Source organism: Talpa europaea (assembly GCF_964194135.1).
Source record: "Talpa europaea genome assembly, chromosome: 14".
Lineage (NCBI taxonomy): Eukaryota > Metazoa > Chordata > Mammalia > Eulipotyphla > Talpidae > Talpa > Talpa europaea.
In genome coordinates, this window is record NC_140082.1 from 73,951,171 (window position 1) to 73,969,916 (window position 18,746).

The following is an 18,746-nucleotide window of genomic DNA, read 5'->3' on the forward strand; positions in this document are numbered from 1 at the left end:
CACATCTCCCCACAGGCACGGGGACCTGGGCAGCTGGGATCCACAATCTGCATATTCTTTTCAAGTGCACTGCTTTTCCGCACAAGCTTATGGGCTGGTCTTGGGCTATTTATAGGTCTCCACAGAGTTCTTATCTTCTTCTAATGGCGCAAGAGCCATTCACTCACCTCCACAGTGATTCCTGCCCAATTTTCCATAGTTCCGTTTCACAGGGTGCAGTGCCTGAAATAGTTCCTTTCCACTCACAGTCCTACTTGATGTGTAGTTTGTTTTTGTTGGTTGTTTTTGCTTGTTTGTTTGTTTTCCTCCTTTCTGTTGGTCTGAGAGTGCTGACTTTGTGGGTGGGGGAGGGTAGCCAGGTTCTGAGCTCTCCTCCCTTCTTGTCCTCTTATGACAACTTTCTTCTTCATGCAGTTTGCCAGTCACCCCTTTATCTTCCGCTTCCCAGTTCTCACAGGGACCAGACATTTTTCCTCCCTATTAACTTTTTTTTTTTTTAATGGGAGGACTTACTCGCAGCATTTCCCCTCTGCCATGTTGATCTCTCTCTGATGCATTCTTTGACATTGTGCTGGCAATGCACGGATGAGATGAATGGTGAGTAGGGGGTGACTTTTCCTCCTGGTGGGAAGATGAGCTCATAACTATTGCCTTAAGAAAGCTGAGGAGGAGTCCTCTGCTAGAGCAAGGAAGGAGGGGAGTGTACAAACAGACCCATTGGGAAGGAATGTGTGACCTCATGGAAAGAAGGGTCCTGACGCTAGCCCGCCCCTTTCCTGCTATCAGCATCAGCATTTATTTTCTTGTGTTTTCACAACGAACTTTGTGCTGAATGGTTCTCTAAAGGGCATTTTTTAATCTTCAATGCAGTGTTTCACAAACAGGCCCCATGGGTTTCCAAACCTAAAAGGAGGTCAGGCTCCTGCCATAGAAGCTTTGATCTTCATATAGCTCCTCATTTCTTCATCTTCAGTTACCTTCAGTGTAATAATGTGTGTTCAAAAAGCTATATCCAATGACACTTAAAACCCACTGAGATGTCCCATGTCTAGCTTAAAGTAGCTCTCAACTTAGGAGATTCTTGCACTGCAGATTAAATATCATACCACAAAGTCTGTCGAGGTCCATGCCTCCCGATTGTGAATAAGCATAGGATGGTCCTTTCCTTTGGATTTTGCCGTTTTGTCTTTAGGCCAGATGGTCAGAGGTGTTTAGGGAATAAAACAGATTATGGTGGCAGTAGATAAAATAATTTAATCTCTTACTCATAGACACTGTCTCTGTAAGAAGTGGCAATAGTCTGTGCAGGCCCGAGGGTGGAGATGGCCAAGAAAATAGGTGATGGGGAGAGAGTAAGCTTTGAGGATGATATAAGGGAGATCGACTACTTCTGCTCTTTTTAAAAGACACATGTAGAGTTATTGTCTCTATTCTTTTGAACAGATAATTTAGGTACTTCAAAACTTTGTTCAGAATGTGCATACAATGACTTCCCAGCAGAGCTAAACCTGGAATCGCCATAGTAATCTACAGGGAAATGTGTCTTTTTTATTTTTTAAAAAAATTGTATTATTATATTCCCCATACAATTGCAACCCCCTTATTTTGACCCCAATCCCTACCCTCCCTGCCCCCACCCTCCATAGAGTGTCTCTCATTCATAGTTTATTGTTGATTTTGATTTTCACTTTCTTATAGTTATTCATTTTCCTGGTCCCTTATTTAAGTTTTCTAGATTCCTGCTATGAGTGAGGCCATCCGGTATTTTCCTTTTTCTTTCCGGCTTATTTCACTGAGCATGATCCCTTCCATCTCCATCCATGTTGCTGCAAATTGCTTGTGTTTATCTTTTTTGAATGCTGAGTAATATTCCATGGTGTATATGTACCACATCTTCTTAATCCAGTCATCTATTTTTGGGCATTTGGGTTGTTTCCAAAGGTTAGCTATTGTAAACAGTGCCGCTATAAACATAGGGGTGCAGGTGTTCTTTGGAATTGATGTTTCTGTGTCCTTTGGGTAAATACCTAGGAGTGGGATTGCTGGATCATATGGAAGCTCTATCTTTAGTAGGTTGAGGAATTTCCTCACAGCTTTCCATAGTGATTGGACTAGTTTACACTCCCAAAAGCAGTGCAGGGGAGTTCATTTATTTCCACATCCTCACCAACTTTTGTTGTTGCTAGTTTTTTAATATGTGCCATCTCACTGGTGTGAGATGGTATCTTATTGTAATTTTGATTTGCATTTCTCTGATTGCAAGTGACATTGAACATTTTTTTCATATGCCTGGTTACATCCAATTTTTATAGTTTAAAATAAAGATGACAACAGTTCCTAATTTAGTAAACATATTTTAATGTAGGACTAATTAATTTTTTAGGGATACTATAAAGAACAGCTTGGGATGAGATTTCCAAATCAAGGAAACATGCATTTGTTTTCAGTTTATCAACTATGCTTAACAGAGCATTTTTACCAGACTGGGTAGGGGCAGTCAAGAATTCTATCATTGGCCTCCCATTTGTTAGTGGATATTCCAACAAATCTTCAAAAAATGGTTAAGAATACTGGAATAAAAACTAGGCCATGAATAGCCCCCAATAGCATGACAAGAAACATAATCTTAAAACATGTCCGGAAGATGTATGTGTTAGCTGCAGATAAAACAGACACTCCTATTATTGTTGACAGTGCACTTTGTAACACTGCGTAACCTAGCAAAAACAATGCCTCAATTGCTTTTTGGTTTGCTGAGGGTTTAGAACTGGAAACAAATGCATATGAAATATGTGCGCAAAAATCAAAAGAAAACCCTATACAAATCACAAGATTCATCATGGATACAGAATCAAGGTTGACATGCCAGAATCCCATGAAACCTGTTATTCCTACAATCACAGAGCCAATAGAAAAAGTGACCCACAAGGAACACAATGGGTGGGGAATTAACAATAAAGAAACAAAGAACATAGCTATCGTTGCAACAATGACACTTCGAATAGTGTTTTCTAAGATTGCAGAATATTGATCAAAATAGATAAAAGCTGGGTTATACACCATTAGGGGAATCTCACACCTTTTTGCAATACTTCGTAATTGGAATAACATGTTCTTCTTACTGCGCGAAGAAGAAACACCCGTGGTCTGAATGAAGGCCCGGGAAGAAGTAATCTCATGTGATGATGAAATATTAATATCATATGTAAAAATTGGAATATGCACTAAAAAACCAGGAATGTTGTTTATAAAACTATCTTTGTCATTTCCAGCTAAGTTGTTGGCTTCCATATACTGTATATATGCTTGTAACCAAAACTGTGTTAGATTTTGAACAACATAATCACTGTTTTCAAAAGCGGTGAGACATTTCCCCAATGTTTGCCTAGTGTCTTTATCCCAGTAGTCAACTGCTTCAGTCATGATAACCATCACGATGGGACCATAATCTGAAAAATACTCTTCATGGATGTTAAAATAGGGTGTGATATAGGAATCGTCACTTGCCAGATGTCGAAGGTCTAAACCTTCCTGCACTTGGAAACAGCCATATATACTGAATGCAATGTACAGAAGGTATAAAACCACTACCACAAACTTGGACTTAGTGTTTGTGAGAAAGGGGCCAAAATAATCTCTAAAGAACAAGTTCATTGGATGGATGCTCGATTCTTCATCAGTTCGAAGAGAACTAAATGGGAGGCAGCAGCACCTTATCAGCGAGGAAGAATTTTGGTCCGGGTTTCCCTCTGACCTTTGCAGCCTGCGCTGACAGGCCACTTCTCTCCTACCATCTAGGGCCATAGAGGCGCCAAAACAGGTGATGTTATAAAAATAACAGAAGAGCAAGGTTGTCCCCGTGTAAATGCAAAAGTATTGCACGGACTTAAAGGAGGTCATTACCCCTGTAAAGAAGGCCAGGACATTTGTGAGAGTGGTGATGGTGATGGACACCGCCACGTGGGAGTAGACGTCAGACATTCGCTGTTGTACGCTGTCCATGATGTTGGTCTTCTGCCAGGCAGAAATCATGATAAACATGTCATCAACGCCAACACCTGTTAAAAAAAAAATCTTAATGCACATTCATATCCATAAAAGTGTAAATACCATAATTCAAAAGGTTTCCTCCTTTTTCTACTTTGAATGTAGAAACATTGTTTTACATCCTTGTTGAGTTTTTGACAGTCTAGGATTTCTCCCCTCAGGTGTGGCCACCTTCGCTCTCCCAGCACCAGCGCACCCATGGTCCTCCACCAGAGTCCTTGTGCTCTCCTCCCTGTCCCTCTTGCCATCCTCCCCCCTGCTTCCTGTCTGTCTCAGCTCTAGGTTAGCTTTCCAGTGTTGCTTTGAAAGTTTGTCTTTGTCTGACCCTTTGTCTAGTTTCCCTATATTCCACATCTAAGTGAAATGATCCTTTGTCCCTTAAGGTCTTATTCTTTGGTCCTTCAGGTTTTATTAATCTCGCAGAATCTGTGCTTAGGTAACACTCTCCTTGGTTGTCTCTGAGTCCACGACAGAGCACACTACTCTCTCTGTAATAACCTTGTGCTTTGCACGGATTGCTATTATTTACACACAGCACAGTATACTCCACCTCTCCAATTAAGGTGCCTCGGTGTTGAGATCAGGAAACCTGGTGGATGCGTGTTAGTTCAAGCAGGATTAGCAATCTGTTTCTGATTCCACTAGATTACTTGAGAGACCATTTTCTCTCATAAGCCATTTCACAGAAATGCATAAACACTTTCAGCCAACATTCTGTTACTGAACCTATCTGACCACCAACAGCATCAGTCTATCTTTGCGGTATGACTTGAGAGGCACGGCGTCATTTACAGGCACACTCACGCTAGTTTTCCTGCTAGTCTGTTTTTGATATCCAGATAATGTCATTTGAACTTCCCAAGCTGAATCTAGCAAGATGGCCTCACCTTCTCCAGATACCCCACAACTAGATTGCAATAGAGCAAGGCACAAAACCCCTGAAGGAAAAACAGACCTCCACAGCATATCTGAGGAGCAGCAGTCCCAAGGGAGGGAAAACATGAAGCAAACTCTGTGTAGTGAGATTGGGGCAGCACAACTCGTGGCGGGTGGGCACATGCTATGCAACAACCCCTACAGTTGGGCCTCCCTGGTGGCGCAAGGGGATGAGACGAAGCCTGTGAAGCAATCCGCAGACTCTGCAGCACGAGTTCGATGCCCTGGCTGGCCAGGGAGCAACCCACATGGCGAGCAGACTTCTCCTGACTCGCCCGCTGCTCCCCTCAGCAGTGTATTTCAGTCAGTCTGCCTGTGTATTTCAGACAGTGAGAATCCTCTTACGCCCCCTCTCTTCTGGCCTGTACCCCAGCTCTTGTATGCATAAATAAATAAATCTTAAAAAAAGGAAACCCCTACAGTTGCGGGTTTGACACACAGCAATACCAGGGACTCCTGACACCTGGCAATGCACTGAATAAGGGAGTCAGCAAGTTGACAGCCAAGAACTGGAAAGCTTTGGGGTGGTAGTTCAGCATGAGCATTACTGGCTTGAGTGGAGGCTCACAGTATAGAACAGCTGGATCCTGACTTCTCAACAGGGAGAGCTGAGTCAGGTCACCTGCGTCTCCCCATAGGAAAGGCTGCTACTCGAGACTGGGATATTCAGAGAAATCGCCACCCCAACCTGTGGCTAAAGCCAAAACAACAAAGGAATCCTGGTAAACTAGAGCTCAGTGCCTGCTAATGACAGGCACTCACACCCCAGGATAAGGCTTTGAGTGTCAAAAGAGAAGAGAACTCCCTGCCTGTGAGCCCATGTCAGCTGCAATCTGTGCCCAGTGCTCAAGCTCAAGCTGAAACATTCAAGAACAGCTTAGCGTGAGCATGAAGCCATAAAGGACATTAAGGCTGAGAAGTGGGCAAAGAAGTGGGGAGCACTTCCCAGCACCACCTCTGGTATCCACAGCACACTAGGAAGCTTGAATTCCTGGCATTCATTGGGGTGATTCTTTGGTGCCCCACTGCCCTGGCACTCACTGTACCTTCGGCCCCTCATAAGGACAGTTCTCTCGTTACTTCAACAGGGGAAAAGACAACAATTTGAAAGTCTATCCCTACTACAACCCATCAAAATTAAAAACGAGGGGACAGATGAACAGATCACAAATGTTGGAGGGAAAAACGAAAGATGGGAGCCCCATTCCAGCAAAACTGCAGCACATGACTGACATAGATTTAGGGCAACAGTTCTAACAAAGCCATGGAACTCCAATAACAGAGAACATGAGCCAGCACGAGAATACAAACAAAGCAATATGAGGTGGCTACAGTTAGAAATCACAGAAGTCTGAAACACTATAACTGAATGAAAAACATTCATTGAGGGCCTCAGTAGCAGACAAACAGAAGCAATGGAAAGAATCGATGAGCTCGAGAAACACCATGTTGGCGAACACACCATAGAACAATGCAGGAAAAAAAGGAATTTGAAAAAGGATATCATGTTTTCCTTTCGGGAAAACAGAGAGAAATCACATCCATCTCATATGGGTCCTAGAAGTAACAAAAATAACGGCATAGAAAGTTCACTTAAAAAACAAAGTCAAAGGGGCAAAATGGCAGCAGAGTAAAGATGCTGGGCTCACCCTCTCCATGTGTTCAAACTAGATTGCAACAGAACAAGGCCAATGACTCCTGAAGGAAAAACAGACAATTACAGCACAAGTAAAGTGCCCATCCAGAGGAGGGAGACCCCAGCAAGCAGTGGAACAGGCCAAGCAGGTAGCCTGCCTGGGCAGTGAGGTGAGCCCCAGTGGCCAGGCAGAACTGGCAATGTGCTTACACAGAAACATTTGGCAGACCTCAGCAAGCCTCCAGACTGGGTCCTGAAGCAGACCCACCACCCAGGCCCCCAGACAGTGGTGCAGATCTGTGAGCTCAGCAGTGGCTCATGGAAGCAGCCCCATTGACAGCAGGCCTTGGCAGTTCTCAGTGAGCCAGGACAGGACTGGAAGCAGACCAGCCACAGCAGGCATTGGTGCAGACATCAGTGATCTCTAGTGGGGGGGTGCGGGAGGCAGTCCTGGAAGTAGCCATTGGCAGACCTCAGGGCCTGGAAGCAAATCCACCAAGGTAGGTCCCCTGCTGAAGTTGACCTATGTCAATATGCACAGTAAGGAAACTAGAAAGAGTTCAAGGCAAAGACAGAACGAAGAAGGCAGTCAGGCAGAAAAAAGCAGATAACCTATAAAAGTACCCTCTTCAGGCTTACGTCTGAATTCTCTGAGGAAATTCAACAAGTGAGGAGAGAATGGAATAATGTATTCGAAACACTCAAAGATCAAAACTGCCAGCCAAGAATATATATCCTGAGAGACTCTCGTTCAGATGTGAGGGAGAAAATAAGGACTTCCCAGACAAATGAAAGCAGGAGTTTGCTATCACTAGACTTCCTCCTCAAGAAATATTGAAAAGAGAACTCCTATCTGAATTTCACATGAGAAAAGTCACAAGAAACTAAACTATAGAAGAGAAAACTAAAGACAAAAATACAGTAGCTAATACCTTTATATCAATAATCACTTTAAGTGTGAATGGAATGAACTTGCCAAGCAAAAGGCACAGAAAGGATGGTTGGATCTGAAAACAAATCCAACTTTTTGTTGTCTCCAGGAGACCTATGTGAGTTCAGAAGATAAACAGATTCAAAGCAAATGGCTGGGAAAAAAATCCTACAAGTGAATGGGACCCTCAAAAAGGCAGAGACAGACATATTTCATCAGACAAAGAAAAACCCTTGCAGTTAAAAAGGGGAACAAGAGGCAGAATGGTCATTGCATAGTGATTAATGGAGCAACACATCAGGAAAGGATCGATATACCATCAGTATACATGCAGCAAACAAAGGTGCACCCAAATATATAAGACAACTATTTGACAAACCTAAAAACAGACATTGACCACAACACAATGATGGTAGAAGACTTTGACACCCCACTTACATCAAAGACGGATCAACCAGAGGGAAAATCGACAAGGAAACAATAGCCTTAGGTGAGCAATAGACCCCTTGAGCCCACCAGACATTTATGGAGAACGACACTCCCCAAAAGCTGAGCACACATTCTTCTGAAGATCACATGGAACATTTTCCAAAGTGGATCACATGTTGGATCATAAAACAAGTGTGAATAAATTCATGAAGTTTGAAATCATTGTCAGGCACCTTTTCTGATCACAATGGTATCAAATAGAAATCAGGCACAAAAGGAAGGTGGGAAAAACCCTGAGTAGGTGGTGACTATAAAGCACCACACTCATGACTATTGGGTTAATGAGGAAATCAAAGAAGAAATTTAAAAAACACCCGAAGACAATGGAAAATGAAGACACAACCTATCAGAACCTCTGGCCAGGAGCAAGAACAGTTCCAAAAGGGAAGTAAACGGCAACACAGGCACACATCAAGAAATAATAAAGAACTCAAATAAATAAGAAAGAACTCAAATAAATATGCTAACATTACCTGAAAGAATTAGCAAAAAGCTAGTTGAAGAAAGGAAATAATAAAAATCGCAGTGGAAATAAATGACATAGGATTTAAAATGACAGTTTAAAAAAGTCAATGAGGGCCTCCCTGGTGGTGCAAGGGTAAGACACAACCTATGAAGTTATCTGCAGCCACTGGGCCACGGGTTCGATCCTTGTCCAGGGAGCTGCGCACATTTTGCAGCAGATATCTCCTGACTTGCCCACTGTTCCCCTCAGCAGTGTTTTTCAGTCAGTTTGCCTGTTCTGTTCCCCGCTCTGTCTCTGGTGAATCCTCTCATCCCTCCATACCTCTGGCCTGTACTCCCCACCTTGTATGCATAAATAAATAAATGTTAAAAAATGTCTTTTAATTTAAAAAATCAATGAAATGAGTAGCTGGAACTTAGGGAAAAAATAAGATAGAAAACTTCTAGCTAGACTCAGTAAGAAAAAAACTCTTAGTATAAGGGGGTAGAAGGAACATATCTCCACAGATAAAAGGCATCTATACCACACCCACAGGTAACATACTCAGGGAGAGAATAGGATAAGATTTCAGATACACAACAATGATGTGCACTATCACCACCTATGTTCAACGTAGTATTGGAGGTACTAGAGCTATTAGGCAAGAGAGGGATATAAAAGGAACCCAAACTGGAAACATAGAAGTCAAACTATCACTACTTATAGATGACATGATAATACATATAGAAAAACCTAAACACTACATTTTATAAAATATTCGAACAATCAGGGAAGGGAGAGACTGCAAATTCAACATGAAAAATTCTGTTGAATTCCTATATGCAAATAATGAACTAGAAGAGAAAGCCCTCAGGAAAACAATCTCATTTACAATAACATCGGAAAGTATTAAATACCTAGAAATACACCTAACAAAAGAGGTGAATGATCTAAGAAGAGGTGGCACATATACACAACGGAATATTACTCAGCAATCAAAAAAGATAAAGTCATGTCATTTGCAGCGACATGGATGGATCTAGAAGGAATTTGCTCAGTGAAATGAGCCAGAAGGAAAAAGAAAAATATAGGATGGTTTCACTTAAAGCAGGAATATAGGGGAACCCAATAAGACATCAGCATAAAAAAATAATAACAGCACAAAACACAACACAATAAAGACAATACTATAAATCAGAGACATCCTGCAGGGGAGGAGGAAGGAGAGGGATCAGAGGGAGAGAGGAGCACTGGGGACTGAGGTGATGGTGCATGAGTGCATTGGGGAAGGAAACTCTATGGGGACTGCACATGAGGGGCTGGGGGAAAGAAAATATTGTTCAAAAATGAGCAATGATGTAAAAAATTAAAAAAATAAGAAATAAAAAAAATTAAGAGGTGAATGATCAATTCAATGAAAATGATAAGGTATTGCTAAAAGTAATAGAAGATGCAAGAAAATAGAAAGATATTCCCCACTCATGGATTGGAAGAATTAATATTGTTAACATGTACACCTTCTCCAAAGTAAGACAAATAGAGATGAAATGGAATTCCTATCAAAGTCCTAATGGAATTTTTCAAAGAAATAGAGCAAATTTAATTGAAATTTATATAGAGCCAGAAAAGACCCCAAATAGTCAAAGCGATATTGACCAAAAAACGTATTGGAATTAAAACAGACACACAGACCAATGGTATAGAAATGACGGCCCAGAAATAAACCCATAATTTTATGGACAGTTAATGTACAAAACAGGAGTCAAGAGTACACAATGGAAAAACGAAGTTCTCTTCAACAAACGGTACTGCAAAACTGGGTAGCCACAAGTAGAAAAAAGAACTAGACCACTCTCTCCTACCATACACAAAAAATAACTCAAAGTGGATTAAAGGTTTGGATGTAAGATCTGCAGTCATATAATATATAAAAGGAACCAGGCAAAATACGCCATAATATTGGCTTCATGGTTGTCTTTGGGGATTTGACTCCAACTTCAAGAAGACAAAAGCAAAAATAAACAAATGATACTACACAAGCTAAAAGGCTTCTGCCCAGCGAAAGGAAGTCTCATCAAAATGAAATGACACCCTACTGAATAGTAGAATACATTTGCACATCACACACCTGCCAAGTAGCTAATATCTAAGATCTACAAGGGACTCAGACAACTCAATCAAATGAAAACAAGCCAATCAAAAATGCACAGGAGAGCTAAATAGACACTTCTCCAAAGACGACAGACAGATGGCCAGCAGGCACATGAAGAAAATGTTCAACATCATGTATCATCATGGAAAGGCAAATCAAAAGCAGAGGGATGAACCACCTCACTCCAGTGAGAATGGTCTACATGTGTATCTAACAGAAACCACAGAGGTTGGTTAGGATAAGGAGAAAAAAGAACCCTAGTACTTTCTTGGTGGGAATATAAAGGTTTCCTAGGTTTGAATTCACCAATCTCATGTGGATATGGTAGATTGCTTTTAATTATTTTTTCAATTCTCAATCATACTGAAATGAACATACTTACTCTACTTTTTGGAGCATTATTTCAATTATTAGGACTAATTCATAGAAGTAGAATGGAGAGGTGAAAGACATGCACCTTGAATCCCCTTGTAAGCCTTTTGATTTGATACAAAAATTGGACTAAGTATGAGCCAATTCATAATCTTCTCCTAGCAGCAGATGACAGTGTTCATTACATACAACCACCCCAAAAGCTTCAGTCTTGCAATATTTATTATTCTAATAAGAAAACAAGGCATCTAAGTTTTGGTTTAATTTGCATCCCTTGATTGAGAGGTCATATATTATCCCCCCTTACATTTTCAGTATATTGTGTTTTCCCTTTTCAGGGTTTTGTGTGTGTGTGTGTGTGTGTGTGTGTGTGTGTGTGAGAGAGAGAGAGAGAGAGAGAGAGAGAGAGAGAGAGAGAGAGAGAGATCTGCCTGCTCATGTCATTCTCTTTACTTTTCCATTTGGGGTCCTTAATTTTTCCAGTTCTGAAGACACAATTTAATGTTTATCTTAATTTCTGACACCTTATTTCGGATCTGTAGTCATTTAAGCACAGTTCTTTTACTTAATCTATCATAAACTCGTTCTGTTACCTACTTTCTCCCAAATACACACATAGTGTAGCCTCACATTTGGTTTACTCACCTAGTATTAGAAATGGTGCATTTGCAACTATTGTCACAAATGGCACCCCCACGTACAACATGAGGCCAAAGCCACTCACCACTGCCAAGGCAACAGAAATCACTCCAACGACTGCAATAAACATTTTGTTTCGTATACAGCTAAACCTGTAAATAGGGAGGGAAAAATGATGAATTTTTGGCAGCAGCTTCCATACTCAAATTCCATCAATTCATGACATTCTTGATTTGGACCTGTTCTGAAATCTCTTCTGCGACCATTCTACACCTGTCTCCTGGAGACCTTTAATTCCCATGCAGTATCCCAGACCCACTACACCAATTCAAAGAGGGAAAATAAAAGTTGGCATTTTGTGATTTAACTTAACTATCATCTTTTGCAGCAGCAGCAGACCAAGCACTAATTCCCTGATGGTGTTTCAGAACCACATACATGTACTGGAGCACAGCAGATGGTTAATTCTACTCTAGTGTTCAAGGAGTTGTGTGTGAATAGAACACAACACTAAAGGGCAGGCAGCTGTAGTTGAGAAAGTACCCACATCCAATTATCTTTGCACTCACTTCCTGATTCCAACTAGCTATTAACACCAACCTAAAGGGTTCCTGTACAACAGAGATAGTATGTAGTTAAAAATATGCATGAATGCATCCTGCTAAAACAGTTTCAAGATTCTCCTTTATTGATCAAGTGGGTTTCTAGAAAAGTTGCTATTAATTGCAAAAAAAAATGTTTTGAAATGTACTGTTTTGGGATCAACACAAGACTTTTCTGTTTCTCTGTTGGGCAACCAGAAATGGGAATATAGAGAAAGCATTTGAAAGCATGTATGTAGTACTTTGCCTCCACAATAACTACATTACATTTAAAAATATTGACAACCACCTGTGGTTTTATATTTTAATTTTATGTGAACAGTTTTAAAACAAATGATTGATAAAAGTCTCTCTGGACTTCTATAGGAAAAGGAAACTAAGTTTGAAGACTAAGAGAGACAACTAAGGAAATGGAGCTACTGATTCCAAAACAGAATGTGACAAAAAGACTTTTTCAGACCATATTCACATAGCAAAACTTTCTTTTTATTAAAAGGTTTCTGCACCATTGATGTGTTTCACTTTTTCTCAAACTGCTGGTGCCTTGAGTTAAATTTAGTGTCCCAAATACACACACACAAACACACACACACACACACAAATTTCAGAGAAAAAGTAAATTGCTTGGTTACAATAAATTTGAATGTAATGAATATTTTCCTTTTGCAATACTTCTTGAAAACAATATTTATAAATATTTAAGATAAGAACATAACAAATATAAACTTCAAATGCAAAAAGATTAGTCAGAGCTACACAGGACATGTTTAGTCTCAATCCCTTTTACAAGTTTCTGCATTTTTATGTAAAATTTTTAGACACTGATGTAGGAAGGTAAATTGTTGGCTACAGTGACTTTACTTTGACTAGTTGTGCTGATGTTCTCTAAGCAACTGTTAATAATTGTAAGTGAAGGAAATATATGAAAATGGACACTGTAGGAGACTGATGAATGCACTTGCAGATATTCTAGAACTCTACAAGTAACTTGATAGAAGCAGTTTATCAAAATGATCGGAGAATGATGGAAATTTAGATTTCCTATGACCCGGGATCAACAGATCTTCACTCAGTAGGTTTACAATGACGCTGCAGAATCATTGTGTCTAAAATTTTCCTCACACGATTCCAATGGTCAGTCAAATTGAGGCATCCCTGGCAGTAAAATGTCCAATTTTTTGAACATTTGAATAACTTGACAGCATCGTACTGAATTGGAAATGATTAAACTTAGAAAACTGTATGTTCGGGGAGGAGGCCACATCTTTCTAAAAGATAACGATGTCTATTAAACACAAGAACAATTAAAGTATATTTGAAAGGAGAAAGATTTTCCAGATTTTATCAGAAATTGATCTAATAGTTGGCATAATAAGTTTTGTCATTTCTAAAATGCCAAATTTGAAATAGACTACAAACTCAATATACCACTACTTGCCATAGAATGGTGTTCAATTTGGCAATACTCTCTTGGGAAGGTCTTACTGTTGTCCAAATGATTTCATTCCAAGCCAAAAAATATGGAATGCTCAAATGTGTTGTATCCCTGAGCTAAACAATCATAAGATAGTCGTATTGATAACAGAGGAGGGAGGGCGAGATGTCAAAAGAATCTACAAAAGCACTAGCAGGAAAATCAGTTACATATATTCAAGTCCAAGGAAGGCAAGTATTAGGACTATACTCAGCACCTGTGCCGACAAAAATTTCCTGGTCCTTTTCCTCTTTGCGTGTGCTCCAACCCAGGAAGTAGTTTTTCAATATGGAAAGGAGGAAGGCATACTAGACAAATACTATGAGAAAAGCCATCTTAAATATGCTCAGAATGCTAAAGGAGAACACTGACAAGGAAAGCAATATGTGAATGAAATAATAATATACATCGAAAAATTTAAAAGGAACCAAACAGAAATTCTGGAGCTGAAAAGCTAAAAAACCAACCAAGAAACATATACAACGCAAACAAGTGAAACTTAGAGATGCTGACCAGATTTAGCATTGTGCTGGAGTTGCTCGCCAGAGCCATTTGTCAAGGAATAGAATAAAAAGAATTCAAGCTGGAAAGTAAGAAATATAAGTATCCTGTTTCAGAGATTACATAATCACAGACATGAAAATTCCAAAGCATCCACAAGAAAACTACTAGTTAAAAAAATTCAACAAAGCTACAAGATACAAGAACAACTTATAAACATCAGCTCCGTTTCTATTTACGTGCAAAGAGCAATTGCAAAGGAAATTAAGAAAGCAATTCTATTTAAATAGTATCTAAAAGAAGAAAATACTTAAGAATACATTTGACCAAGAAGGTAATAGATGTGTATACTGAAAATTATAAAACACTGGTGAAAGAAACTAAAGAAAACCTAATTTAATAGAAAGACATCCTTAGTTAATGTGAAGGATTAATACTGTTAAAATGTCAATCACCCAGCAATCTACTGATTCCACTCAATTTCTATTGAAATTGCAATTTCCTTTTTTCTTTTTCAGAAATGGAAGAGCCAACCCTCAAATTCACTTGAAATTGCAAGGAACCCAGGATATCCAAAACAATCTCGAAATAGAACAAAAAGTTGCAGGACTGAGATTTCCAGATTTCAAAACTTACAACAAGTTACTGTAATTAAAACAATGTGGGGACCTCCCCGGTGGCACAGCAGATGATCACTGGCTTGCGAAGCTGCCCGCAGCTTATGTAGCGCCAGTTCAACCCCTGGCTGCTGGGCGAGGGTCGCCGCACATGGCGCACAGAACTCTCCTGCCACCTGCTCTCCCGTCAGCAGTGTATTTTGTCAGTCGGCCTGTTCCGTTCCCCTATCTGGCTCTGGTGAATTCTCTCACCCTCCCATGCTTCTGACTGTACCCAGTGATGGTATAAATAAAATAAATAAATCTTAAAAAAAAAACAACAACAAACCCAATGTGGTACTAGCATGCAAATAAACATACAGACTAAGAGTATAGAATTGGGAGTCCAGAAATAATCCATAAATATAGCCAGTTGATTGACAAGTGTAGTAAGTCTAACAAACTGGAAGAGTCTCTTCAATAAATGGTTCTTGGAAAACTAGATCTTCACATACACAAGGATGATGCTGGGACCTTAACTAAATACCATAAACAGAACTGAATTAGACATTGATCATTGATCTAAATAAAACAGTTAAAACCATAAAAACTTGTAGAGGGAAACACAGATTCAGTGTGCATGACCTTGGAATTGTCAATGTACACTTAGATATAATACCAAAAATACAAGTACCAAAAAAAAATTAGATATGTTGGATTTCATAAAAAAATAAAAAAAAAATAATTGTTACAGGCCATTGTCAAGAAAGTGAAGAGACAGTCTATAAAGAGGAAGAAAATATCAGCAAGTCATATAGCTGAGAAGTGGCTTAATAACTGAAATATGCAAAGTGCTAAGGAAAAACTTGAATCAACAACAAAAGGTCAAACAACCCAATTATAAGAAGGGCAAAGGACTTGGACAGACATTTCTCCAAAGAGGATATACAAGAAGCCAATAAACAATTGAAAAGACAATCAACATGATCAGATATTTACAGAAATGCGAATCATCACCACAATGAGATACCACTTGACACCAACTAAGTCAGGTAAAATTGATAAAAGGGAAAAGAATGAGTGTTGGTTTATAGGGAGAGTGTGTAAAAACTGGAGCCCCTATCTACTGCTGGTGGGATCGAAAAGGGTGTAGACTCTGGAAAACAGTGTGATGGTTCTTCAAATAGCTGACTATGGAATTCTCATGCAACCCACCGATTCCACCTGTAAATGATTCTCTTAACATGAGCACACCATGTTCCTTGCAGTGTTACGATGAGAAGGGAATATTCCAAGTGCCCACAAAAGACCGTGGGTAACCAAATTGTGGAGCACACATACAATGGAGCACAGAGCCATCAAGTGGAATGAAGATGTCACATGTGCACAAGGAAAAACCCTGGAAGCATTATGATTAGTGAAGTAAGTCAGTCACAAAAAAATGTATGATTCCATTGACATGAAAATCTAAGAAAGGCAAATTCATAGAAAGAATAGAGTGAAGGTTAATCAGGACTGGAGGAGAGAAGGGCAGCAGGAGCCACTGCTCACTGGTCACAGAGGTCTTCCTTTGGGTTACAAAAGATATTTGGAAACAGTCACGACAGTACGCAGGCTTGGGGATGTGATTGATGCCAGTGAACTGTACACTTAAAATGGTTAGAATGGCACGTGTTACGTTAAAAATCTTACAACAAATATTTTTAAGTTTAAAAACTAATAAAAGTTTTTTTACCTGTAGCATGATACGATTGCAAATAATATGATCAGAAGGTATGCTGTGTAAAACAAAGGGACCACTGACCTAGCAGTCGCCTCAAATTCCAGTTTCCTAGAGAGTGATGTGAAGTAGACCACCTGTCGTAAAAATACATTCAGGTAAAATAACATTTAATTTCAATATTTGTGTATGAGTGACAAGATCTATCAAAATATTGTAGCTTATTGATTAAAACATGTTACAGTTTGGTAAAAGATTAAAATAGTGTGAATTATGATTTTAGAATAAAGGTAATAAAAAATGTTCCTCACCAATGCATGGCATGCTTTCTAAGATTTCCTTCAAAAATCCTATGTTTAATATTCCTGAGTATACAAATTCTCAATTTTCTCTAAAACTGTGTAATCACTGATAACTGTCAAAATTTTGGCTTTTTGTAAATGACAAGTAGGTTGCTGTATTTTGCTATTTAATAAAAAATATAATTTCAGCAAGGCCTGGTTTCCAAAGCCTTTTCCCAGCGGGTGTCTCTCAACAGGTCTTGCCAAAAGTGTTAGCAGGTTTGCTCATCATCTAAGGTGCCTGGCAGGATGCTAGAAAATACTTGAGAAATCTGAGTTAGTCGTGTTTTTCAAAAACACCAGGGAACTTCAGCTTAAAGGATTGTTTTTTATTTTAGTGACACCAAGCAAGTTTTTGGGGGCTCCAGAAACAGTGCAGACGTGAAGTGAGAGCATTCTGGCTAGAAAACCAAAAGGAACCCTGAAGATCAATGACTGCTCTGTACACGCCCACCCCTGGGGTGCAAAATGAGCGTTTCCCACTAGAATGTGACCCACATTCTATCTAGGCTGGTGGCTTCCCTTGGTGTCCCTTGAAGAAAGCTGGCTTAGCTTCAAAGAGAGTGGAGCAGACCCAGTTCCACATCAAGGCCTCCACCAAGTAGCCAGGCGTGGAAAATCCATGGAAAGTTCTTATCCCTCCCACCTTCTCCTCCCTCTAAACCCAGCCCAAGGCACCTGGATGTTCTTCAAGGTCTGGCGCTTTTCAATGGCATGAATTTGGTCCAGGAACTCCAGCAGCCACATCTGGCTGCGTGCGCTGTCCTCAGGGTCCACGGTCTTCAGGTAGTACTGCAGCCGCATGGCCTTGGCTTGCAGGAGTAACCGGCTATTCCCCGAGCCAGGACCTAGGACGGTTCCTCCCAAGAGGCCGGCCAAGTAAAGGGGAGCAGCGGAGGTGTTGTAAATAGGAAAGGTGATGCTTTTCAGGTCCATGTTGTTATTCTTCTGCCAGATGAACAGGAGTGGATTGGAGGGCATGCAGGTGCTCTGGTACCTGGCACACACCTGAGGGTAGAGGACCTGGGTTCCATCTCCCAGGGGCGCGGTCAGCATCTGCACCGCCTTGTCCAGTTGACTAATTTCTGAGAAGATGACTTGATCCAGCAGATTGGTAGTGTTGGAGACCACCAGGATGGAGGCAAAGTTGACCTCCATGCTGGACCGCAACGGGGAGAAGAGGTGCGACTCGTTGGTGGAGAAATGTGCCTGCACGAAGCGCCGCTCGGCCTTGGCTTGGCTGCCCAAAGGGGTGTAGTGCTCCTCCAGGTTCTCTTCTGTCTCCCTGGGCAAGTACATCAACCCGGTGCCCAGGACAGCCGTCAGCACCAGGGGCGCCAGCAGGAAGAGCCAGGGGTGCGAGCCCACAGCCAGCCCCATCCTTTGGAATCCCCGGGCAAGGGGCTGCTCCAGGCAGTTGGTGTGGCAGCGGGGCCTCCCAGGGGGTGGCTGCTGCACCTGGGCTTCCAGGACCGGTGAATCCCCTCTCTCAGATGGCTGTCGGGGTGGGTCTGAGGAAGGCCCCGAAGCCTGGCTCTCGTCGGGCTCCTGCCCCTCACTGGACTCCAGGACCTGCTCTGGCTGCCCCGCGGAGGCGGGGAGCTGCTGGGGCCCAGTTGCCGCCTCAGGATCTGCTCTGCTCTCAGACACTGGCTCGGGCCAGTCCTCCTGCTCTGGCCTCTGAGCCCCTGAAGCCTCCCCTTGCTCGAACCCCCCTTGGGGTGCAGCCTTGGAGGAATGGACACCCATTTCCGGAAGGACCAACCAGTTGTTCAACAGGAGAAGGAGAAAGCAGTGACTGGATGTTGCACCGAGTCCCCTCCCCCGCAGCTTCCGGGAGGAATCCACAGGGAGGCTGTGCCAAC

At 41.2% G+C, this 18,746-nt stretch overlaps 1 protein-coding gene and 1 pseudogene across 2 annotated transcripts in view; one reads left to right on the forward strand and one right to left on the reverse strand.

Moving 5' to 3' along the window:
* Positions 1-18,746, forward strand: part of LOC311184218 (patched domain-containing protein 3-like) — a 280,822-nt pseudogene that overhangs the window by 222,712 nt on the left and 39,364 nt on the right. The window lies entirely within an intron of this gene.
* Positions 2,551-18,630, reverse strand: LOC311183601 (patched domain-containing protein 3-like; the record flags this gene model as incomplete). The annotated part of the gene is made up of 4 exons (XM_084253147.1): positions 2,551-4,058; positions 11,654-11,799; positions 16,556-16,677; positions 17,560-18,630. The coding sequence occupies 4 exons, from the start codon at positions 18,628-18,630 to the stop codon at positions 2,551-2,553; spliced, it is 2,847 nt and encodes a 948-aa protein (XP_084109273.1).